The 27,213-nt window shown below is 40.9% G+C and overlaps 3 protein-coding genes across 3 annotated transcripts in view; 1 reads left to right on the forward strand and 2 right to left on the reverse strand.

The window, feature by feature from the left end:
- Positions 1 to 27,213, reverse strand: part of LOC306992573 (uncharacterized protein) — an 868,003-nt gene that overhangs the window by 323,499 nt on the left and 517,291 nt on the right. The window lies entirely within an intron of this gene.
- The window catches only part of LOC306992642 (SLAM family member 5), a 239,746-nt gene that overhangs the window by 208,145 nt on the left and 4,388 nt on the right, over positions 1 to 27,213 (reverse strand). The window lies entirely within an intron of this gene.
- On the forward strand, positions 2,242 to 26,652 carry LOC306988070 (GTPase IMAP family member 8-like; the record flags this gene model as incomplete). The annotated part of the gene is made up of 3 exons (XM_079592776.1): positions 2,242 to 3,408; positions 11,304 to 11,499; positions 25,725 to 26,652. 3 exons carry the CDS (start codon positions 2,242 to 2,244, stop codon positions 26,558 to 26,560), a joined length of 2,199 nt encoding a protein of 732 aa, XP_079448902.1. The 3' UTR covers positions 26,561 to 26,652.

The following is a 27,213-nucleotide window of genomic DNA, read 5'->3' on the forward strand; positions in this document are numbered from 1 at the left end:
TTATATTAAGAACTAATATTACCAAAGAACCCCGCCGTTTAAAAATGGCGCGGGCGGCAACTTAAGTTAAAGCCAACCCAAACAGCTCATTAACACAAACCTCCGAAGTCCAAACATGCACAAAAATAACTACTTTAAAAAAACATTAAGTGACTTAATCCATCATTAAACATGTCATGCGTCGATATTGACCAAAATCTTGACTTCATCTATTATATTTTGACACTTTATCACAGAGCTCATCAACATACCTCTCGCGCTCAAGCCCAAAGCTGTTCTAGCGAGAGCGGGACGCGATTGGCCAGGTGGAAATGACATCACTCAAACGTACAACTCAATATATAATTTAAAAAATATATATGCACAGTTTTCTCAAACTCTTAAAAGGATTTGAACAGTAATATCTGCACAGAGACACAAAAATAAAATATAAATAGATTTAAATTATTTCTGTGGGGGAAGATGACAAAGTTTGCTCACAAAACTCAAAACACTAGATAGATAGATAGATAGATAGATAGATAGATAGATAGATAGATAGATAGATAGATAGATAGATAGATAGATAGATAGATAGATAGATAGATAGATAGATAGAAAGAAAGAAATCAATAAAGGACAAAAAAATAGTGATGTTAGATATACAGTATATCATATACTACATATTTGACCATGTAGAAAAACAATGTAGGCCTACTTAATAGAAAAGTTTTGGGGGGAGTTCATAAAACAACAACAACAACAGCAACAACACAGCAGCAGAATAAAAATAGGAAATACATTTTATGATGTTTTATGAACCATGTTACACGTTCATGACTGTGTTTTTGTGGGTGTGTTTATTGATTAGAAAAACATTTACTTGATAATGAATGTTCCTTTCCAATATATAAGAAGAAAGTGAAAGCTATTTTCAGCCATCCAGCAACCACTCCACAAAGAAAAGACGGTAAAGCAGTAATGTAAGTACTTTACATTTTACACCATTAACAGATAGTGTTAAGCTTCACCAGGGCAGATTATAGTATCCAGACATTTATTTATATAATCTGGAAAATCTCAAATTGTTTGATTGAAGTTTGATTTGATGTGTTGGCAGTGGATTTCCGAGCCCCTTGACAGTGCTACTTATAATATGGTAAATAATTTTTACGGGGGAAAAAACCCCCCCACAGATTTAATTACATCTAACCCACCGATACCGCTGCAAAGAGCAAAGTTGATCTGTAAAAAGATTTATGACATTTTATGACATCTGAGTAGTTGCCAAATGTAGGTCTGCTTTATTTTGTCTGTATGTGTGTACTGATGTACAGTGAATATTGTTCAGATTCACAGATTAAATTGGTAAGAGTACAATGGGAAAACATAGAATGCATTCAGACATTACAACAAAATGGTGTTTGGTGAAATAAATAAATTATATCCATGAATGTTTCAACCCGATCTCACGGCAATTCGTACGAATTTTACGAGGTGGCTAATTCGTACCAATTCATACGACCTCACTCGTACGAATTTGTACGTTTTTTGCTAAAACGTACATATTTTAGGATTTGCCAAAATCGTATGAATTCATACGAATGACCTACCCCTGACCCCGCCCCTAAACCCAACCGTCACGTGGGTTTAGACAAATCGTACAAATTCGTACGAGTGAGGTCGTACAAATTCGTACGAATTAGCCACCTTTTAATCACTCGTACAAATTCGTACGAATTGGTCGTGAGATAGCGTTGAATGTTTATAGAAATGAAGGGCTCAAAGTCAAGAATAACCTTCATATTTCACTTACAGACACTGGCGTCATCAACAGACAAGGATAATGGGATGTAAGTCATATCATTATTATACACTCTATTATACACATTATTATACAATTATACACAAAATAAGGGTTATTTATTGGCATCGATGGTTGCATGAATAAGCTTTAAAAAATGAGTTCATCCAAAATATAAAAAAATGCCATCCAACATGACAAGTTTGTTAAAACACATTAATGATGGATTTGTTTCATAGCTTTTCACTTCATAAGATCTGAATTGATGGACTGGATTCATGGTGACAACTTGTGGATTAGGATGGTGTTTTTATCAGCTGTTTGGACTTTTTACTTTTTCTTTTTTCACTTCCCAGAGCGTCACATTAACAACATTTTTCTTTCATTAACTGTTCAAATACACTCATATTACATACATTTAGTTTGTTTGTTGTTTGTTCCCCACAGCTTGTGTGTCTATGCCAGAGAGAAGAATTGTGCTTTTGGGAAGAACAGGAGATGGCAAAAGCTGTGCTGGGAACACAATTCTTGGAGAAAAAGTATTCACCCCTAGAGCTTCAGATAACTCTGTAAAAGCACAATGTGCAAGAAAAAAGATGAGGAGATATGGAAGAAAGATCACAGTCTTTGAAACCCCTGCATTCTTTGACACAGATCGTAATGATGAGAAGATGAAACCTGAGATTGTTGATTTTCTGATTGAATGCGCTCCAGGCGTCGACGCCTTTGTGATTGTTCTAAAGGTTGAAAAGTACACAACACAAGAATTGGAGGCGCTTCAGCAACGTCTGAACACACTGGAAGAGGTCGTCTTTGAACATACAGTGATATTATTCACTCATGGTGAGCAACTAGAAGGCCAGACCATTGAAGAATTTCTGAAGGATAATCCACAACTACAGGAGCTGGTTGATAAATGTGGAGGACGCTGTCACGTCATCGACAACAAACACTGGAAAAGACGTAAACAAGGGAACAAGAGCAACAAAGTTCAGGTGAAAAATCTGCTGGAGACCATCGACAAGATAAGGAATAAGAACGGCTGCTACACCAATGAGCTGCTTCAAAAGGTGGAGGAAGAAATTCAAGAGGAGATTGCAAATGAGGAAACTTTGCCTCCAGAAGAAAAACGAGAAAAAGCAAAGAAAAAGGTTCAGAATAAAATGCTGGAGCAGTTTGCGGGAGCAACGGCAGGGGCGCTGATTGGGGCATTTCTTGGCGCAGGTGTTGCATTGACTTTCATTCTGACTTTCCTGCAAACGACCTTCCCCTTAAGAGCATTGCTAAATGTGGCATCGGCTGTTGTCGAGGCTGCAGGAGGAGGAGCAGCGACAGAAGAAACTGCGGCAGATGAAGCAACACTTCCCGGAGGAGAAGCTGAGACAACAGGAGAAGTGAAAGCGGAAACAGGGAAAAAGGCAGGAGGAGCAACAGTTGAAGCCGGAGGAGCAGTGGCAGGAGCTTTAGTGTCAGGAGGAGCAGGTATATATGCCGCTGCAGGTGTTGTCGGAGCTGCAGCTCTTGCAGGAGGAGTCACTGGATGGAAAGCTGCAGAAGAAGCTGATTCTGTGTATGACGCAATGACCAAAGCTGCAAAGCTGAACTACGAGAATGCAACCGTTGTGGTTGAGAACATGCAAACATTTTTTGCTAATGCTTTTAGTAAAACACAAACAGAAGAAAATAAAAAATAATTTGTACTCATGCATATTCGGTGACCTGATTAAAACCAAATCTTCAGAGCCACATTAACAGATGTGAAAAACTATTCTGATTCATTTAAACATCTATTTGAAATCATGAAATGTTTGATTCTTTATTCTAAGCTTGTTAATATTTTTTGTGGCCAAAGAAAGTTTTCATACAGTTTCTACATGAGCTGTATTATTATTTGTTAAAAAAGAAATTCTAAATACATTTTTGTAATGCACTTCTGAATATGAATGGTTTCCTGGTGTACATTTAAGCATGCAGATATGAGCTGACTTTCTAGCGATCTTAAACGCACATGATAACTGAGAATAAAAATGCCTTGAAAATGATACTCTGTACATTTATAGTTTAAGTTATTTAAAGCATAACATTGCATTTCAGGGATGTGTTACATGAGTTATATGTTCACGTCTATTTAACTGTCCTTTGCTTTGGATTGGCCATATATACACTACAAAAAGTATAGAGGTGAAGAAGGAGTGAATCCCCCAAAATATCCGTTTGTGTACAGAAAACGTCTCGGGTTACGACTGTAACCCTTGTTCCCTGAGGAGGGAACGAGACACTGCGTCGTTGAAAACGACTCTTTGGGGACGCTCCCTAAGCGTACGCCTCTGAAGTTGAATGAAACTAATCCAATCCTGATTGGTGTTGCGTCGTGACGTAACATGTGACGGCATAACCGGATGCATAAAAGTGTCGCCGGCGCACACACACATTAGCCTCGCGATGAAGCAAGCCGCTCCCAGGCGTTAAGGGGCGTGGCAAGACGACGCAGTGTCTCGTTCCCTCCTCAGGGAACAAGGGTTACAGTCGTAACCCGAGACGTTCCCTTTCGTAGGGAACTCGCACTGCGTCGTTGAAAACGACTCTTTGGGGAACGAATACCCACTAGGCCACGCACTGAAAAAGCCTGTCCTAGAGTGAAGTTGATCTCAGGCACTTAAGCTAGGACGAGAGCACTCGTGCGCCAGACGCACTATGGAGGTGAAGACAATAAAACCTGATGAAAGTGTGCAGGGTAGCCCAACCGGCTGCCTCACAGATCTCCTGGAGGGGCACTCCCAAACGGAGGGCCCTAGAGGACGCCATGCCTCTGTTAAAATGAGCCCTTACGGCCAAAGGTGAAGGCAAATTGCGCACCTTGTAGGCCTACTTATGGTTTGTTTGGATGCCGGGAGCCCCTTATTAGGTGACCCAAAACACACTAACAGTAGGTCCGACCTCCTCGAAGAAGAGGACCCCTCAAGGTAAATACTCGGAACCCTGACTGGCAGAGCAAAGGAACCTCTCTTCTTCTGCCGACACATGAGGTGGAGGATGAAATGCTCGCAGGACCATGGACCTAGCCATGTTAGAATGCACTTAAGGCACATAGCCGGGTCTCGGGTGCAGGATGGCCTTAACTCTGCCGGGGGCAAAACCCCAAGCAAGCTGGCGTTAGTGCCAGGGCTTGGAGATCTCCCACTCTCTTAATAATTTTAAGAAACAGCTAAGAGAAAGGCTATCTTGAACGTGAGGTCCTAGGCGAAGCCGACTGGAGGGATTCGAAGGGAGCCAGGGATAGCCCTTCGAGAACCACCACCAGGTCCCAGGAAGGACCTGACCTCCATGTACCATGGAGAAATAGTATGACCCGTTGGTGCCTCCCCAAAGGCCCATCACTCAGTGGTGCATGGACCGCCGAACTGGCAGCCACGTACACCTTAAGTGTGGACGGGGAGAGATCCGCAGAGAAACGATCTTGAAGAAACTCCAGAACTGAAGCCACTGGGCAGTTAACTGGATCTAACTTATGTTCTCTACTCCAAGTGGAAAAACCTACCACTTGAGGCCATATAATCTCATAGTAGACGGAGCCCTAGAGCTAAGTATGGTTTTGACCATCCCAGCTGATAGACCGGCATCTAGGTACTGGACCCCCTCAGGGGCCAGACCCACAATTTCCACAGCTCCGGGCGAGGGTGGAATATTGTGCCCTCCGCCTGAGACAACAGATCCCTCCTCAGAGGAATCTGCCACGGCGGAGCTATCAGAAGTGAAAATATGTCTGAAAACCATACTTGGGCCGGCCACAACGGGGCTATCAGAAGAAGACTGATGCCCTCCTGACGGACCCTCTCCAGGACTCCCGGGAGCAGAGCGATCGGGGGAAAAGCATACAGGCGAAGCCTCAGCCAAGCCTGTACCATGGCATCCAACCCCAGTGGGGCTGGATGAGTGAGGGAGAACCAAAGTGGACAGTGGGACGTCTCTCGAGACGCAAACAGATCCACTTCCATTGGTCCAACCTCTGCCATATCAACTTCACCACCTCTGGGTGAAGTCTCCATTCCCCGGGCCTCAGCCCCTGCCTCGACAGGATGTCTGCTCCCTGATTCTGAACCTTCGGGACATATATTGCTCTAATAGATAATAATTTCCCCTGGGACCATAGATTAATCTGATGCGCCAGTCTGGATAGAGGGCGCGATCTGAGTCCCCCTTGTCGGTTCAGATAAATTGATGTCTGGGAGGAAGCTCCTCGGAGCCCTGAACACAGCCAACATCTCTAGGCAAAATATATGCCAAACATGTTGATGGTTCTGCCACAGACCCCTGGCAAAGCGGCCATCCATGACCGCGCCCACGCCAGTGAAGGAGGCGCCTGTCGAAACGGTTTTCCGGCGACATGACGCTGCTAACACTGGCCCTTGGGACAGGAACCAAGGTTTCTTCCATATTAATTAGGGAAACGAAGGCATCGGCGCGTAACCCTGATTGTTCGGAACGGATTCCCCCCTGGGGAAATCCCCTTGGCTATCAGCCACCACTGAAGGAGCCTCATGTGTAGAAGGTCCAAAAGGTATTATGTTGGACACAGCTGCCATGAGGCCCAGCAGTCTTAGAAATTGCTTTACAGTGATGGCCTGGCCTAGCTTTATCCCGGATGCCATGGCCCAGATGGACTCGATACACGCGGAAGACATATGTGCCCACATTGTATCTGAGTTCCATACCACGCCCAGAAACTTAGTTTTCTGAGCTGGTACCAACACGCTTTTCTTCGTGTTGAGTCTCACCCCCAAGCTCGGAATACGGCCAAGGACGACATCTCGATGCCGAACTGCCATTGCTCGAGACTGAGCCAGAATGGGCCAGTCGTCGATTCAATTAAGTGTGAGGATGTCCTGAAGCCTCAGTAGGACCAGAGCTGCATCCATACACTTGGAGCTTTTGTGAGGGGAGAGTGCTAGGCCAAACGGAAGAACCCGAATTTGGTACGCTTCGCCCCCGAAAGCGAACCTCAGGAACCTCCTGTATATTGGAAGGATGGAGCACGGAAGTATGCGTCTTTTAGACCTATCGTGATAAACCAGTCCTCGGACCTGATTTGATTCACGATGAGCATCTTGAACCTGAAGCTCCTCAGAGAACGATTTAAGTGACTCAGATCTAAAATCGGCAGGAACCCTCCATCCTTCTTTGGAACTATAAAGTACCGGCTGAGAAATCCGGACTCCCTGTCTGGAGGAGGAACCCATCATATGGCCTCTCTGACCAGTAAAGAGTATACTTTTTGTTCCATCACCCAATCCTGCTTATACGCAGGACCCATGCAGATATGTTGGGTAAGCGTTTGACACGCTTCAACAAAATCTATTACGGGAACCAGCCCCTTTAGGCTGGTTTCGGGTATTCTTTGAGCATTGTTCTCGACCCCCTGAAGCAGATGACCGGCAGGGATTAGTCGAGACCGATTTTGTAACCATAGTCAATGCCCTTTTTCAAGCTTTTTGGAGCGAACACAACAGTATGCGTTCGGTGGAAACTGATGTGGCCCGAAGCGTCTTGGACGGCGGGCAACCACATAGTTTTCCTGAGGGCTCCGCTGTGAGAACAACCTCAGTTGCTCTACAACGGGGGGGAGGGAAAGGGTCTAATTTTTATTTCAGGTAGAACCTCTTTCCTGAAGCCCTCTTGCCTGAAGGACGGCCCTCAGGTCATCCTTCTGATCAAAAGAGCGAGATAAATTTCTCTGTTGCCAAACTCCAGAGGGAGGGGCTCTAGAGGAAGGAGTGGGGTTTATCCCATGACTTAGATAATTATACAAGTCAGGAAAAATAAATAAATAAATAAAAATGGTAAGCTCCGGCGCTGATGTTGTGATTGTTGCTGCAGGAAGTGTTCACTTATTTCCTTTCTAAGTTATTTATTAAGCGCTTCCTGTCTAACATGTGGCCAGTTAATTTTCATCTGGCCACAGCACGCATCACAACACGCTATTAAGCCTCGATGTTGAAGATTTTTTATTTTAGCATCGGGTGCTTGTCATGGGCAGAAGAAGCCGCATCGCGGGCTTAGAACCATTCGAATGAGAAAGTGCCGCAGCAGTCTCACTCTCATCAGCAAAATTCATATTTTATTATTTATTTTATTTACGAACCCCACGATCTGAGTCGCGGACCTGAACAACGGAGAACGTGAGCTGGCGAGTCTAATTCACGTTCATCCGCCTCGATGCTGAACACACCCACTCCCTCAGAAGCAGATAGTTCAAACATCAGGTTCTCATCACGGGCAGAAGAAGCCGCAGCGCGGGCTTCTGCACCATGAACGGGAGCCCTAGAACCTTTAAATAGGGAATGAGAAAGTGCCGCAGCAGTCTCACTCTCATCTGCAAGATCCTATCGCGAACCCCGCGATCTGATTCGCCGCGCGCGAGCTGTGTGAATTTAACTCACGCTCACCCGCCTTAATGCTGAACACATCCACTCCCTCAGAAGTGTATAGTTCAAACATCATGTTCTCATCACGGGCAGAAGAAGCCGCAGCGCGGGCTTCTGCACCATGAAAGGGAGCCACAGAACCTTCAAATAGGGAATGAGAATGTGCCGCAGCAGTCTCATTCTCATTTGCAAGATCCCCGTGAACCCCGCGATCTGAGTCGACGCGCCGCCTCAACGGACGCGGGACCCGAACCGCGGGGCGGAAGCAGATAGTTCAAACATCGAGGTCTCGTCACGGGCAGAAGAAGCCGCAGCGCGGGCTTCTGCACCATGAACGAGAGCCTTAGAACCTTCAGATGAAGAATGAGAAAGTGCCGCAGCAGTCTCATCCTCGTCTGCAAGATCCCTTTGCGAACCCCGCGATCTGAGTCACCGCGCCGCCTCAACGGACGCGGGACCTGAACCACGGGGAACGCGAGCGCAGTACTGATAGGGAGTGTTTCACAGAGATCACAGACAGCCCCCTCGAGAGCTGCCCGTGCGTGTTACACTCCAAAACAATTCACACACAACTGATGCGTGTCCCCACTCGTAATATATTTTGGGCAGGGGTGCACACATCTAATGAATTGCTCACTCGCCATAATACAGTGACTGGATCAGACAGACAACACCAAATAAGACAGACAAAAACAGAGAGCGCTTGCTGAAGAGCGAAAGCTAATGTGTGTGTGCGCCGGCGACACTTTTATGCATCCGGTTATGCCGTCACATGTTACGTCACGACGCAACACCAATCAGGATTGGATTAGTTTCATTCAACTTCAGAGGCGTACGCTTAGGGAGCGTCCCCAAAGAGTCGTTTTCAACGACGCAGTGCGAGTTCCCTACGAAAGGGAACAGGAGTCACTCCTAATACCCAAATTACTGAACTCTGTGTTAAAGTGACGCAATCCATGCAATGTGCATGGTTAACGAATCCTCTTCCAAGATATCATATCGTAAACCTGACTGGAGTTCAACAGTCCTGCTTTATGGTCATAATGACTGTTAGATAACTTTTGTAATAAATGTAATTAGGCTGTTTGCCTACAATGTGAAGTTTAAAACATTGCATACACTGTAAAAAAAAAAAATATTGTCATGATTTGTAATCACATTTTTTTAATTTGTCAAATCAACTTAGATCATTTATGTGGTTCAGATCACATAATATTTAGAGTTTCTGATCTGAATCTCCTTCATTGTATTAACTAAATTTTTCAACTTCAATGAACTTAAATTTTTAAGGCTACCTGGTTACTTCATTTTTTTTAAGTTAAACACATTTTTTTACAGTGTTTAAGGTATGCGGAAAACCTTAATTTAAGCATCCGGAGAACTGTCTGGTCGTCCACATGGCATATAATCGCATAAAATGCATTTATATTTGGTGCACATTCATTAATCTCTGGCTACTTTCCTATTCATTCCACTAATTCGTAAGGCACCATTTTCACGAGTCACGAATCGAATCAGACTGAATTCGAGACATTTGCCAAATTTAGGTGACTTTTTATGGTAAAAATGGTCCATTTTGTATGATGTATGAAGCACAGCTCACATAGAAGTCACTTTCAAACCAAGCAGTTTTCTGTTGGTCAGCGTGGCGAATTTGTATGATCAACTTGAACATGAGCATGGGGGGATTTTTTTCCCCTCGCGTGAAACTTGTAACAATTTACATTGGTAAATGTGATCGCACCTTAACCCGTTTGTCAAACAGCGTTTGACCAAATGAGAAGAATCGATAATCAAAAGAACAGAAACCGATTTGAGAACAGTTGCAGACACTACAGACGCCGTGTGTTGAAAACCTTCCAGACATTTCCATGAAGTCGTGAACTCATGGCTGTCATGTATTTTATATTTTTACACAGGCTTGTTTAAGACACAAGAAGAGTATATCACTTTGCTCTTTTCAGTGCATCAGTTTTTAGAAAGTGTACACAAGCTAGATTAAAAGTGAAAAGGAGAAATACTATTAACAATCATAAAAAATACTAAATAGATGTAATACGTTCATTTGTTTGTAGTTGTGGTAATGGTTGTGGAAGAGGTTTAAAGTTGTGATGGTTTCAGCAGGTCAGATGGAGGTTGGCAGCTCTTTTCACCCTTGCACCAATTGTTTTTATTGTTTTACGACGTTCTGATTGTGATTATAGGTTGTGTTTATCCATTATCAAAAAATAACTCTTCCCTGAAGAATGATTGTGAAGGTTCTGTCCCAATAGGCCCACATAAAAAGAAAGAGAAAGCTAGATCTTAGTGTGGAGAAAACAGTGATGTCTTAATCCAGCTCAGTTCTGTTATCATACAATGGTGTCAATGCAGGCAGATCAATAATATTGTTGAATATTAAATGTCCCCAACTAAGGAAACCATAGACGACAGTGGCAAGGAACCACAACTCCACCAGGTGACAGAATAAAAAAAATATTAAAAAAACGACAGACGACCAAGCTGAAGTAGAGGCTGATGTCAACTGGGGGATGACTGACGGAGGCGGAGCTGAGTGACATTTCTGGCGCTGAGCCGACGATCGTCTGAGGTGGAGCCAGACTGCCCGACGACTGAGGCGATGCCGGTGGGATGGAGGACCGAGCCAGAGCCGAAGGGAAGGAGGAACGTAGCGTAGCGGAAGATCTGCATGTCTGTGGCAAAGGTGGAGTGACGACTGACCAAGGGGAGTCGGTGGGACGAGGGAACCCGGTGGAGTCGAAAGGCCGATGGTGTCTGGTGGAGCCGACAGATTGACGGGCCGAGACGAGGGATCAGAGGCCAGCCACAAGATCCACCTGCTCAGGCGCTGATGGAGGCACGACGTCACAGCGTGGCATCACAGGAGTTTGTCTGAACAAAAAGACAAATCAGAGTCAAAAAAAGTAATTTGTGCTTTATGGAAACAGCAATGAAGGTTCAAAAGAAATAACCAAATTACAGTCCATAGTGCTGAATGATGAGGAACATGAAAAATAGGATGGGCGACTATACCTCCGTACTGAAGTCCATCAGCCAGTCCTCAGTCTCTATCTCCACCAGTACACACTCGGCCACAGATGTTGCGGGATCACACCCCTGGTCAGACTCACTGGGGGCTCCTCTTCCGGGACGAGGGTCAGCGCTGTCCACTTGTCCTCAGGCTCTGGCTGACCCGGCGGGTGACAGCTCTCCATCTCCGGGGCGTTCACACGATTCCTCCGCGGTTGCAGGTGGTGAAACGGGCTCTGGGTCCGGCTGTGTTCTGGACCGGGGGTAACACTCTCCAGACACCGGATTATAGCGTCCCACCAGTGAAATCCAGAGGTGTCTGGGCGGTCTACGGGGTGATGATAATCAGCCCCGACACAGAACAAAGACTTCAGGGTCTCGTCGTCGAAGGGGTCGTCTTTGTTATCAACAACATGAAGTACATTAAATATTACAGACTGGTGTTCGTTAAGGAACTGTGAGAATTTGTGAGTTTAATAAAAAGCTAACAATAATTTAAAAATTAAAGAAATTATTTTAAGTAATAAATGGTTAAATTACTCACTTAGTGATAACTAAAATAATAATCATTGTGTTCATTAGGAGTTGATTAGATTTTGAGAAAACCAGGATGATCTTCTGAAGGAATATAAGCTTATTTTTTTTTAGTTTTTAGAAAGGAAGATTTAACAGATGAAAAAGAAGAATTAGTGAGAGTCAATAAATTGAGAACCATTTACTGCCATTGTGTGAAAAAACACGTAAGCAATAAATACATCTCTGAAACCAGTTTTATGGACATTTAAAGAGGAGTTTCAAAGAGTGAGTTATTTAAATAAATATACCACTGAGACCCATGTTGTTGATAAATATAGCTGTTGTTGATTCAGTGAATTATATTGCATAACATCATTAAGTGTATTTTTTTTTGTCAATCCAAAGCTTTTACTATATTACTCTTTTGTGCTCTCAATACATAACTGCACTTCTATTTGCACCAATTGTGACTTGAGGAAGCACTTTTTACTAACCTGCTCATTATACAGAAGATACAATATTAATTTGTAGTTGCAGTGAATGAATCTGTGAATTGATAAGAGCATGGTGCTGGTAATGCCAAGTTCATGAGTTTTGTAATGTATTGATGACAGGACATGTGGTTGAACTGCCTCTAATAAAGATGGTAAAGCAATAGCGCCTCATAGTGTTCACCCTGTTATTACAATACAACGTATACACACACAAGACATCTCCCTTTCCCCTCTGTAGATAAATGACAGAAATAATGTCAAATTGGATAGTAATGAGTGAAGCTGGTAATGCTGTGTTTTGGAGTTTAATCATTCTCAGCTGAGATTAATGTCTTTTATTTGCAGAGGATTTCACTAATACTCAATCGTCACTAAATTAAATACTTAATGATCACATTAACTTCAACATCGCTTCAGTGTTTCTTTAAACACTCTGTAGATTGGACTCAAACACGGAGTAGTGTTCACTGAGGATTTTGTGCATGTTGAGCATCTCAGCATCTATCCAAACATACAACAAATGATTTGTACAAGCACATTTTTTTTTTTATACTATACATCTTGTGTCTGTGATTAGCAGTGCAGTGGCTCAGTGGGAAACACTGTCGCCTCACAGCATCACGGTTTTCTCTAGAGCGGCGATATATGTAAATTAACTAAATTAATAACTTTTTTAATTGAATTGAATTTACTTTATTTTCTTCTGGAAACAAAATGTGTTGCATTATTTTCATGTTTCTCTGTTAAGCTGCTTTGAAACAATCTGTATTGTAAAATGTGCTATATAAATAAATGTGACTTGGCTTGACTTGGTTCGAGTCCCAGCTGAGCCAGAAGGTCTTCCGTCTGATCTGGTTTATCTCACAATCAATAGACATATGAAATACAGACACTAAATTGTCTATATGTGGATCCAAGACTCCCTGGTAAAAGATTCATATACAAATGGGATTATTCCTGGTAAGATAAATAAAAATAAAATTAAAAATTAAAAAGAAGGAACAATACATTTGTAACAGTTTTTATTGATCTTTAATAATGTTAATGCAAATGCAACTGTTCATTTTTTTTTTTTTACAATTAAGCTAAGACATTGAGTAAAGTTAACTAAAAAGTGTTAGCTGGAATCACTGTAGGAATAAGTAACAGTGAAGTAGTAAATATTACATTTATTTCTCTCAACATGGGGACAGGAGAGCTGTCAGTCAATAAATGTGAAAAAGTAACTAGCGTTACTTATTTGAAAAAATAACGTTGATATTTTGTTGTAAATTGAAAAAAAATAAAATAATGCATTACTTTACTAATTACTTGAAAAAGTAATCTGATTACTTAAAGGTGCACTTGGTAACTTTTTCAACTTAATAAATCTGTTTAGAAATCATTTGGATGGTTAAATAATATGTTCTGGTGAGAATGGTTACTTTAACACAAATGTGCTGCTGTTCTTTTAGTACCATACTGATGTGTTGAATGAATCCTGACCTGCAGATGGCGCTCATGCAACATGAATGAACTATCGTAGAGTTTTTAATTCAGTGAATAAGAAGCCAGCATAACTAAACACTTGCTGTGTTTAGATGAAGCGTTCTTCTCAATCGTAAGGCTTCATATCTCAGCTGCCACGTCATCAAGATCAGGACGCCTCAATGTAAAGGATCCTGTGAAGGCAGACTTCGTTTCACATCTTTCATTCGGTCGCTTTTGAAGGATGCATCAAGTCTATCCTCTGTGTCCTCCAATCACCCATAATCCTTTGCACACATTCCACACACACACACACACACATACACACACACACACACACACACACACACACACACACACACACACACACACACACACACACACACACACACACACACACACACATCAATGCAATAACAATTTAGAAAAAAGGTAAGATGATATAAAGTCTAAAAAATAAACCTTATTTGATTATTTTGTTGGTTGCAATGTGCGTGTTAGTGTGAATTGCTGGGCATAAGTGTGTGTGTGTTGCTGTGTATTCACTTATTTCACATCCACTGTTGTTGTTTTTGACTAAATCTAATGAAAAACTGATTGACAGTTTATGATCACAACATTGAAGGCATACAATCATATGAATAATTTTAATAGACATTATTTGTCATAAAGGATTAACATTAGAGTTTGTAGCTCTGTATTTTAGCTTTGAAATGCTTGCACAAATATCAAGGCAAGGCAAGGCAAGGCAAGTTTATTTATATAGCACATTTCATACACAATGGTAATTCAAAGTGCTTTACATAGAAGAAATTAAAATAATCAAAAGAAATAAGAATAATTAAAACAGTTTAGAGTAAAAAATAAAAATAAAATACAGTGCAAACAGTCGGACGCACAGTAGCACAGTGCTCATTCAGTAAATGCTAAGCTAAACAGATGTGTTTTGAGTCTGGATTTGAATGTGGCTACTGTAGGAGCACACCTGATCTCTTCTGGAAGCTGGTTCCAGCTACGGCTGGCATAATAGCTAAAAGCGGACTCTCCTTGCTTTGAGTGAACCCTTGGTATTTCTAGTTGATGTGATCCTAATGATCTGAGTGATCTGTTGGGTTTATATTCAGTGAGCATATCTGCAATGTATTGAGGTCCTAGGCCATTAAATGATTTATATACCAGTAATAATACTTTAAAATCAATCCTAAATGTGACTGGGAGCCAGTGTAAAGACCTGAGGACTGGTGTGATATGTTCATATTTTCTGGTTCTGCTCAGGATCCTGGCGGCAGCGTTCTGTACGAGCTGCAACTGTCTTATGGTCTTTTTGTGAAGGCCAGTGAGGAGTCCATTACAATAATCCACCCTGCTGGTGATGAAAGCATGCACAATTTTCTCTAAGTCTTGACTGGAAACAAAGCATCTAATTCTTGCAATATTTTTTAGATGATAGTATGCTGATTTAGTTATTGATTTGACATGACTACTGAAGCTAAGGTCTGACTCTAGAGACACACCAAGATTCCTGACTTGATTTTTAGTTGTTTGACCTCTGGAGTGAAGGTATGCGTTCACCTTGAGAACTTCATCTTTGTTTCCAAACACAATGACTTCAGTTTTGTCTTTGTTTAACTGAAGAAAGTTTTGGCACATCCAACTGTTGACTTCATCAATGCATTGGAACAGGGAGTCAATGGGGCTGTAATCGTTAGGCGATAGGGCTAAGTAGATCTGTGTGTCGTCTGCATAGCTGTGGTAAGAGATTTGGTTCTTTCTCATTATTTGGCTCATTGGAAGCATGTACAGGTTGAATAGGAGTGGCGCAAGAATTGAGCCTTGAGGAACTCCGCATGTCATGGATGTCCACTCAGACTTATGGTCTCCTATACTCACATAATAACCTCTCGCTTCTAAGTATGACCTGAACCATTTTAGGACTATCCCAGAAAGCCCCACCCAGTTTTCCAGCCTGTGAAGAAGTATGTTGTGATCAACAGTGTCAAATGCAGCACTGAGGTCGAGTAGTACCAACACTGATAATTTGCCTGAATCAGTGTTTAAGCGAATATCGTTAATTATCTTTATGAGCGCTGTCTCTGTGCTGTGATGTGATCGGAAACCAGATTGAAAATTGTCAAAGTATCCATTCGAGCTTAAGAATTTGTTCAGCTGATTGAAAACAACTTTTTCAATTATCTTGCCTATGAAAGGAAGATTTGAGATCGGTCTGTAATTGCTTAATATAGTCTTATCAAGATTACTCTTTTTTAGGAGGGGTTTGACAACTGCAGTTTTCAAGGAGTTTGGAAAACTTCCAGAGAGAAGTGAGGCATTTACCACTTCTAGGAGATCTGCTTCTAAGCTGTTTAACACACTTTTGAAGAAAGATGTGGGAAGAGCGTCAAGGGCGCAGGTTGATGTTTTAAGGTGCTGTACGGTTTCTTCCAAAATTTTGCCATCAATTTCTTTGAAATCAGACATAGTAACTACTTTCTCAGGGTTGTGGTCTGATCTGTCTGACCCCAGTGCAACTCAAGGATGTGCTGATCACCTTTCTGATATTATTGATTTTCTCAGAGAAGAAAGAAGCGAACTCACTGCACTTGCTGTCTGAGAGCATTTCACTGGGAATCTGGCTCGGGGGGTTTGTCAGTCTCTCTACAGTAGCAAAAAGAGTGCGTGTGTTGTTTAAGTTGCTGTTTATAATATTTGAGAAGAAAGTCTGTCTAGCTTTGCCTAGCTCCATATTGAAAGCATGGATGGTGTCTTTGTAGATGTTATAATGGACTACAAGTTTTGTCTTCCGCCACATGCGCTCTGCTTTTCTGCATTGTCTTTTCATATTTTGCACTGCTGTTGAGTTTCTCCATGGTGCCTTTTGTCTACCACTCTTCCTGACCTTCACAGGAGCAATATCATCAATTACACTTTTAACTTTTGAGTTAAAAGAATCAAGGAGAAAGTCAACAGAGTCAGCAGATATGCTTGGTGTTAAAGATATAGCCTTCATAAATAGTACACTAGTGTTCTCATTTAAGCATCTCTTTTTGACAGACACAGATCTAGCTTCAATGGCAGGAGAGATCAATATATCAAAGAAAATACAGAAATGATCAGACAGTGCTACATCCTTAATAACAATCGATGAAATGTTTAGACCCTTACTGATAAGTAAATCTAGAGTGTGTCCACGATTGTGTGTCGGTCCATGTACATGCTGAGTCAGATCAAAAGTTTTTAAAACAGTTTTGATTTCTTTTGCCATATTGTTTTCTGCATTGTCTATGTGGATGTTGAAATCTCCAGCAATAGCAAAACAGTCAAACTCTGAGGAAATGGTTGATAACAGTTCTGTAAAGTCCTCAGTAAAAGCTGAAGAGTATTTTGGAGGCCTGTAAACATTGATAATTAAAATGCGTGGAGCACCTTTTAACACAATACCCAGATATTCGAAAGACGGGTAATTACCAAATGATATTTGCTTACATGGATAGACATCTTTAAAAAGAGCAGCTACTCCCCCACCTCTCCTACCCGCTCTGCAGACACTCATAAAAGTAAAGTTAGGAGGGGATGTTTCATTGAGGACAGTTGCACTGCAGTTGTCTTCTAGCCAAGTTTCATTTAGAAACATAAAATCCAGGTTGTATGTGGTTATTAAGTCATTGACTAGAAGTGATTTATTTTTAAGTGAGCAGATGTTTAAGAGTGCTAACTTAACAGTCTTACTTTTTGTCCGCACAGCAGTCTTAGTTTGGCGTGTAATAGGCACCAGATTAGATGGTTTTGCTGTACGGCTTTTGAAGGCCTTAGACTTTCTATCATGTAATCGAACAGCAATAGAGAAAGATACAGGCACACAGGGTTCCCGCTTGTTCTGTAAACATTTGAGAAAGTTACTGTTATCATAGCGGGGACCCGGCACATATCAATGAGAGCTGGTATCAGTTGTTTTTAGTTCACCTCGAGCCGGAGGAGGAGGGTGTGAGCCCTGTCGTTGTGGCAGAGCCCGAAGAACTCTTGCAGGAGGAGGGGGAGGGCGAGCGGGGCCCGCAGGCTTTGGTGGTTTTGGGGCCTGCCGTTTTTTGGTTGATATCTGGGGGCTTGCAAAAGAGTGGGATAGTTTGGTTCCAGCATAGACCAGTTTTTCCATTCTCTCTGAGAAGCACAGAAGTGGAGATGCTGGAGATAGAGATAGCGTGTCTGGTGAGAGGGTCTCTGGTGTTATCGGAGGCTGTAATATGCTGTCCTGGTTTCCCTGGCTGTTTTCCAGGAAGTCGTCCTTGGGTGCTGAATCTTGGAGCAGTTCTAGTATGTCACAGTCTGTCTGTGGGCAGGGCTCAGCTGAGATTGTGTCCGTGAGCAGAAGTTGTTGTGGCTGAGTGGTGTTATCATTGTCCTTGTGTGACGTGTCAACCGCATGTCCATTCAGGTGCTGGAGTGAAGTCCTGTGGTCATCCATACTGTGTCCAGGTGTGTGTGTGCCATTCAGGTTGAGTGGATTGGCACACACTGCAGAAGGATGATTGAGGGAGAAGTAGATATTGTCCTTTAGCACTCTTGAACCAAGTTTGTTTGGGTGGAGGCCGTCCTGTTGGAACAGTTGCCTCTGACTCCAGAAAAGATTGAAGTTGTCAATGAAGTTCACTCCTTTTATATTGCAGGTTTTTTGGAGCCATGTATTAAGCCCAAGCAACCGTGAAAACCTGTTTGTTCCTCTTGCTGGGAGTGGTCCACTGATGAATGTTTGTACTTTCAGTCTTTTAAGTGTTTCAAAAAGTTCATTGAAATCCTTCTTGAGGAGTTCTGACTGCTCTTTATGAATATCATTTCTCCCCACATGAATGATGAGTCGATTTGCAGTCTTATGTTTCATCAGAATGTTCTCAAGTTCCCTGTTTACATCAGAAGTTGTTGCTTGTGGAAGGCAGCACGTAGTTGTATCCCTGCTACTAGTGTTTCGGATAATGGAGTCGCCCACTATCAGAGTCGTGTGCCCGGCTAGGCTCTGAGCTGTGTGCCGCTGTCTGCTCGACCTTGAGCGCCAGTTAGCATCAGTGTTAGCTACTGGCTTATCCAGTCTGTGTTCGATCACATTCATCACGTTTGGGGATTTCTCATTTACATTCATTAATACTTCAAATCTGTTCTCAAGATGTATAGGCGGTGGTAGGAGACCAGTGTTTGCAATCCTTGTCAGAGCCATATCTGGGGTAGAGGATGCTACTGCGGCAATATGTGATACTCGTGACAATCTGATGTCTCGAGTGCCTTTGGGTCTCGCTCCCTGTGTGTGCCATCGATTTGTAAGTCGATCGGCTTGTTTCTCTACACTCAGTATGGCCTGTTGAGGAGCAGTAGATTCATGGCACTCACCGGTATGCTGAGGGCGTCCATGACGGAGCTCTGTTGTGTGTTCCGTCTGGTTTGGTAGTCCCGCAAATAACTTTGTTTCAAGAACTGCAATCCTTTGTAAAAGTCTGTGGCAGTTTGTGCAGCAAGTAGATTCCAGAAGAGGCATTTTCTCTTATCCTTATGCAGTTGTGTTTTCTCTTCCCCGGAATGTAAGCTTTCAGTGGGAGGCTGGTCGAGTAAAATAATTCAGCTTTCACAACCTATCACAACCTGACACACAAGTTATGAGGTTCCTGCTGATATTTTTCAAGACCTGATGTCCATCGCAAGGGACATTAAAGCTGAAGATATTCACACTCCGTGTAACTCAGTGTCCCGGTTTCACAAACAGGGTTTAGATTAAGCCAGGACTAGGCCTTTGTTAAATTGGGACATTTAAAGGTACAATATGTAAGATTTTTGCATTAAAATATCCCAAAATTACAAGGCCAGTGTTATATATTTTGTTAAGGTGATTACTTACAATATCCCAAATGTTTCCAACTATTTTTAAATCGTGAGAAAATTGTGATTTTAACTGAGGAAGCGGGGCGTGTGAGCGGGGGTGAGCTGGAGTCGCCAGTCAGTGCGTCATATCCGCGTTCGCCTCGGTTTCCGCTCGTACTGCGCGGAGTCCTGGACAAATGCGGAAGTTGTAGTTGTAGCCTCTATCAAGCAACAAACGTTAGCTTGTTTCGCGCAGTTGTTATGGAACACAATTATTCTTTACCGACTGCAGCTGGTTCTGTCGACAAAGACACGTCCCATAAACGTACGGGTCAATTTGATATTTTACAAATGTAGCACAGTCCAGTAGTAAGTAACTTACTTTAGCTAGTACTAACTTTAGTTACTTAGTAACGTCATTTGTGTCACGTCATAGAAACGGCAAGCCAACGCGACATTGCATTTACCCCGAGATTTTTTTAATCAGCGGCAGTAGTTGTGCTGTGAGTACATGACAGTTTTGTCAGTAGAAAAGTTATTTATATTTGTGTGCGTTTTCTCACATTTTGGCATAGACAAGCGTGTCCCGCGCAATTTTGGATATTTATCAGTGAGGACGACTGACTAGTCAGCTGATACCACTAACTGTCATTCACACGGCAAAAACTAAAGAAATAGGTAATACAACCTGACATACTCTTTTATTTATTAAACCACAGATTCATCAGTGGAAAATTAATATTTTTCTGTTTTTCTCATTTTAGCACAGACAAATGTGTCCCGCGCAATTTTGGATATATCCGTGAGGAGACTATCATCCACCGACCGTCATTCACCCAGCAAAAACTAAATAAAAAAGGTAATACAAGCTGACCTATTTCTTCATTTATAATGCTGTGAGTAAAGTACAGTTTTTTCATTGGAAGATGAATTCATTTCTGTGTTTTCTAAAAAAAAATTACAGTAGAAAACGAAATAATATTTTGTGTTTTCTCACATTTTGGCATAGACAAACGTGTTCCTTGGGCAATTTTGGATATATATATATATATATATATATATATATATATATCGGTGAGGAGACTATCAACCACCGACCGTCATTCACCCAGCAAAAACTAAATTATAATGCTGTGAGTAAACTACAGTTTTTTCAGTGGAAGATTAATTCATTTATGTGTGTTTTCTCACAATTTTGCTTAGACAAATGTGTCCCGAGCAATTTGGATCTTATAAGTGATGAGACCATCCACCGACCGTCATTCACATGGCTACAACTACAGAAATAGGTAATACAAGCTGACCTATTCCTTTATTTATTATGCTGTGGGTAAACTATTTCTTATTCTGTGAGTAAATTAAAATTTTGTCAGTGGAAAATTAATTAATATTTTTTTGTGTTTTTTTTTCTTCTTCAACGTGTCCAGTGCATTTTTGGATCTATATCAGTTGAAGACCGACTGACTATCCTCCACCGACTGTCATTCACATGGCAAAAACGGAAGAAAAAGGTATTTTCCCAGGGAAAGTGAGAACTGATAAGAATGTAAAATGTGTACCTTGAAATGCAATGTAAGTCACTTTGGATAAAAACGTCTGCCAAATGCATTAATGTAATACAAGCTGAGATATAAAGGGTTATGCATTGACATCACTTTCCTGCCGGAACACGCCCCCCTAAGCCGGACTGAGTGGCAAAAGAGCTGCAGCGTGACTGGAGTTAACAGGGAAACTGAGAAAACGCGAGTAAAACAAAGGATTATCAGTTTAAATTAAAGGTTGGACTGGATACGAGTGTTCCTAACAACTTATCAAAGATCCATGGATATAGACATTCAGCCAGGAATCCTGTTTTCTGACATTTATATGAGCCTGGTTTCAACGATTATTTCAGTTATTTAATTCAATTTACAATTATTCAGAATATACGATGGTAAATATTTAATTGATGAGTTGTCAATACAATATCTAACAATACAATATATAGGGTATGATTTTACCCCTAAATTCAGCATATTGACACAAATGATAACTGCAAATCCAGCGTTCGCTGCCTGGAGTCCTGTTGTTTCTATGAAGTAAAGCGATCCATTTGCTTCTCTGTTCTGTAGCTTTCGGCAGTCTGTACAAATATACCTCGGCTTTCTTGTCAAGTCTAGTTGAACTGTCAATCTCAAACCTCTTGATATCAGCATGTTCACAGGTTGTTGTTTTTTTTAGGTACCAGTCCTGTTGACTTCAACATGAGCAGAACATGGTAAAGTGAAAAATCAAACAACCTTGGAAATGACAGGTATGCACTATGTCAATATTATGTTTCAGGAATGGCACAAACGTGCGTGACTGGTTAAGTCTCTGTCTTTAGTTCAGTGTGTTAAATAATGTTTTTTTTTTACCATTTGTTGTATATCTTTGGATTATGTTGTGTTGTAAATAAATCCAAACAATCAAAAAGCCATTCTTTTTTAAATCTCCTCATTCTTTGTGCAAGGTAATGTAATGATAGTGCCTGAGAGCTCCTAATAGGGCCATTATGGGAGGCTCTTTGTCTCTCTCAGGTGTGAAACACTCAATATTCATGGATGGTTAACGCCTACTCGCATAAAGCTTTCTTACACAAGACATGTCTTACAAATTTCAAATCAATATATTGTCTGATCTGAATGAGTATTCAGGAGCAAATAGTTTTGGAGCAAATATTTTAGGCTACCTGATACGATTTTCAAAAGTCTTGTGAAGAAATAATCAGTTTGGGTTTCATGACCCAAACCATTTTTTTTTTTTTACATTTTCACAAACCAGGCGTAAATGTTATTATCTCAAAACTACAACATTTTACTGAGACATTTCAGCTGTCATTATGAGTTCAAATGTCACATCCGTAACGCTGGAATTGCCCTTTGGTGTCTGTGAAAGGGTAATGTGAATCACTTATACTTCAGTATTTTGTATTATTTCCCTGCTAATAACTGAGCTGCCATTATGTTTGCCATGTGTTTATCTCACAGTATAGTTTCATGGCTTTGATTGTGAAGGAATTTGCTGTGTAAGTGAAGGTGTTTAGAAGTAGGAGGTTCCAGAAAACATTCAAATAACTAGTTATTCTGGTAATTCCTGTAGCTCATCTGTAGAGTCAAATTACTCAATCAAATGTGTTTTAAGCAGCGGAACTCTTCAAGCTCTTTGAGTCAAATGGCATTTGTGTTTATAGTAGCTTTTGTTATTTGATCCTATAGAGCACCAGGAGCCATAACGGGATAAGATTATAGATGCAAACAATTAATACAACATAATTTTATACATTGAAGCGCCTCAGTTGAAGACAGGAAAAGAACATGGGAGGTAAGAAAACCTTTTAAAAATATGCCATTCATCAAATCATTACAAACTGTAGGACTTTATTTTTGCTGTTGAACATAAGAGACTATATTCTGACAAATGTCCAACATTTTCCCTACAATGAAAATCAATGGGGTTAAATGTTGGTTTTATGTGCTTTAAAGACAATATAAGTCTGTAGATTTTATTAAAACAATAATTAATTTTAATAACAACAGCATATTTTTCAAATCGCTTCTGAGACTAGCAATTATGACTTTTTATGGCTGATTTAAACTTTTATGAAATTGTCTACTTTTGTAATGCGTGTGTCATCATTTTGTAATCATAACTTAAACTTTTTGTCTTACAATTGTGAATGCAATATTCTTGAGTTAGCATGAGATCATTTTGATTTTTATCGCATACTTATGTGACCTTTTGGTGCTTTGAACAGATGTAGGTTCTTGACAACACCACCTGGTGCCTCTCACACCAAAACTTTACACCTTAACTGCTAAATACCTAATCTAAGGCAAGCAGGTTCGTAAAAGTACGCCCAAGATGAACTGGACAGAGACGTGCTTTCAGTAGAAAAACAATAACAAAACTTTATTATACAATGGTATAAATTAAAGGAGCCATATCGTCCTACTAGAGGCACCGTACAGCGAGAGACCAGACCTGGGGCCTCATTTAAAAAACTGTGCGTGGGAACCTTACTAAAAGTGTACGTACGCACAAAAGCCAAAAATGGCGTACGCAACAAAAATATCAGATTTATAAAACCGTGCGTACGCACACCTGCACGCAATTTTCACTTTATAAATCACAGCCTAAATGATAATTTGCGCAAGCAAAAAAAAATCATTTACCGCCCTTTCTCCGCCCACATTCAACCATATATAGACAATGCAAATTACCTCATTAGCCATGCATATATTAAAGGAACAAGGAAATTTGTGTTTTTTAAAACATAATGAGTGATAGGCCTACATCCATTTAAGAATGGAAGTGAAAGAAATTAAATTTACGTACTTTCAGCATATAGTTCCTTTTATGTCTTTAAACTAAACATGGATGTATGTATCTTTAGCACCCATAATGGTGATTTAATGTTATTAAGTTGGCTTGAGAAAGCCAACTTACTCAAATCCTATGTAAACTTATTAAGTTGGCTTGGAAAAGCCAACTTACTGAAATTTATTTAAACTTTTTATTATTCTTCTTCTTATTAAAAATGTACAATTCTAACTCCTCCTAGAGCTTTAATTCTACAAACTCCAAACTCGGGTCAGACCTTCAGACTGTTCTGACTTGGTGTGCTATATCTTTTCAAACTGATTTGACTTTCAGTTTTCTTAAAAATTAATATTAAAAATCATAAAAATCCCATAGACTTACATTGCAGAGTGCTCAAATTGAGCCAAGACTACGGTGGGCCATTAGTGTACAAGCCAAAAACTCAAATATAAACTCCCTGAAGCCCTAGATTAACCTACTTTAAACATCAAACTACTTTAAACTTCTTCAAACTCTCTGGTCCGGCTTTCTCAAGCCAACTTAAAGTTTGTCTCAACAAGTTTGTAGTTCCTAGTTTGTATTTTTTGTTGTAACCGGGACCTATGAGCAACTTGTAAATATTGTAAATATTGAAATATGTCAAACTTAATTTTGCCATTTTGCAAAGGGTTAATTCCCTTTATCCGCAGTCAGTTCCTCAACTCACCATCAGTGTCGCCAAACTGCTTTGTCTTCAAAATGTGCGTACGCATGGGTCAGAGTTTGCGTGGAGGTGCGCATATTTTCACGTCAAGTTTTTCTTTATAAATCCCACCTTTTGCGCAGGAACTGGCGTACGCATGTTTTCAGCCCCGTTTTGTGCGTACGCAAGCTTTATAAATGAGGCCCCTGGTATTGGCTGTTACAAGGGACAATACGATTAATAATTTAACTGGAAAATACTGATTCACTGGCAAGGCAGGTTACCTGTCCGGGATACGCGTAACTTTCACCGCCCCGTGCTCTGGAACCTGGTGCCCACGATCACAAGCATTCACACACACATATATATACAGTATACACACACACACACACACACACACACACACACACACACACACACACTTCTTCTTCTTCTTGTTCGTCCATCAAAATTGATGATGACCATGGCACGTTTGTCATTTTGTTGGGTTTTGATGAGTGCGCAGACCATCTATGTTGACATACGAACTGACACAGTGGGAAACAGCCCTTTGCGCCAGTCTTCACAACCCTACATAACAGTTGTTACACACAGCATATTCATTCAATACATTTATTAAGAGTTGACAATAAAACAGCCATACATTACGTCAGGGCAACACAAACACAAAATAAACATTTACCATACCTTCGTAGCACAGGAGAACCACATACCCAAGCAGTAACAAGACTGACAATGTATCTGGACACCAGAGGATCTCTCTAAGCCCAACAGTGCAGACTGTTTTATAGAAACTGGCCTAGACGCAAATGAGTTGTTTAGCCACGCACGGCTAGCTGGGTGACGTCAGGGGGCTACCGTAGCTGCAGAGAGACAAACTTCAACCAGACAGCGACTACTCCGCCGGTTACACTCATGACATTTGATTTCATCAAAATGACTTGGTGTGTAATAATTTCAACTTTTATCTCATAATCATGAGCATAATCAAAAGACTGATTTTTTTTCTTGTTGGTTATATTTCTTTCTTGGTTTTTAACTGTGGTTATATGTTCAAGAAATAATTTAGATCTGTAGGCTTCATAATTATTTTTATTTATTTTACTGGAATAGTAAATTCCTTTACTAACAACTACATATTTCTCAAACAGCTTCTGAGTCTCAGCCTGAGAAAAGGATTGTGCTTCTTGGGAAAACCGGAGATGGCAAGAGCAGCGCCGGGAATACGATTCTCAATCAGCAAGTCTTCAAGAGTAAAGCTTCACCTGATTCTGTGACAACTGAATGCATCAGTGGAGATCGGAAGGTCGATGGCAGAAAGATCACCGTTATTGACACTCCTGGACTCTTTGACACAGCCTTGGATGAGGAGACCATCCAATCTGAGATCATTAGATCCGTGATCGAAAGCTCTCCGGGTCCAGACATGTTCACCATCGTCCTGAAGGTCGGGAGATACACGGGACAAGAAATGGAGATTGTGGATAAAATCATGGAGTTATGTAAAGATACCTTCAATCATTCAGTGGTTTTATTCACTCACGGCGAACAGCTGGAAGGTCAAACCATCGAGGAATTTGTGAAGATTAGTCCAAAGCTACAGGAGCTTGTTGATAAATGTGGAGGCCGCTGTCACGTCATCGACAATACATACTGGAAAAAACGGAAAACGGGATACAGGAGCAACAGAGTTCAGGTGAAAAATCTGCTGGAGACCGTCGAACGGAAGCTGAAGGACAGTAATAACGGCTGCTACACCAATGAGCTGCTTCAGATAGTGGAGGAAGAGATTCAAGAGGAGATGAAGAACGTAGACGAGGTCAATTTGTTGCCAGAAGAGAAGCGAGAATTAGCAAAAAAGATTGTACACAAAAAACTTCTCAACCGGCTTGCGGGAGTGACCACAGGGATCCTGAACGCTGCTTTTCTGGGCATCACTGTCGCAGTGGTAGCAGTTGTGAGTGTACTGGAAGCCGTTGCAAGTTAATTAGAATTATAATAGCTAATAATAATAAACTATTTTAAAGTATTATTTATGAGGTGCAGTGAAAAGGCACAGAAATAAACACAAATTTGTAAAAAAAAAAGAGAAAACAGTTTTACTTGATTTGTTGTTGTTGCTGTACTTTTTTGTCTAAATAATGCATGGGGATTTGTTTTTACTTCCCTTTATGAGCATGCAGTCCCATTATTATATATATATATATATTTTTTTTTTATGCTGGTTGAAAGTCTCTTCACATCCTGATAGCAATCACTAAGTGGTCTAAATGTATTTATGTGTATATCGTCTGTGGAAGGTGTAGGACCATTCTTAACAATTGAAATGTTAACATTAAAAAACAAACAAAAAACAAGGGTTGTCCCAAGTGTAATTTATGTTTTCCCAAGGGTTAGGACATTTCCACCTCAGGGAACAAATAATCTTTTAAAAACCTCTAAATGCACTTTGACTGGAGAAACCTGAGCATAATTTAAGTTCCTGAAAAATAGTTACATGCGCTGTTTATTATTAATAAAAACAAATATCTGTTGTTGACAACATAGACAACTCTGACAACAGTTGACAACTCTGTTGTTCTCCTCTATTATATCTAAAAAATAATAAATAATTAAAAGTACTACGTTATATTGAACTGT

Source organism: Phoxinus phoxinus, assembly GCF_949152265.1.
Source record: "Phoxinus phoxinus genome assembly, chromosome: 2".
Taxonomy (NCBI): domain Eukaryota; kingdom Metazoa; phylum Chordata; class Actinopteri; order Cypriniformes; family Leuciscidae; genus Phoxinus; species Phoxinus phoxinus.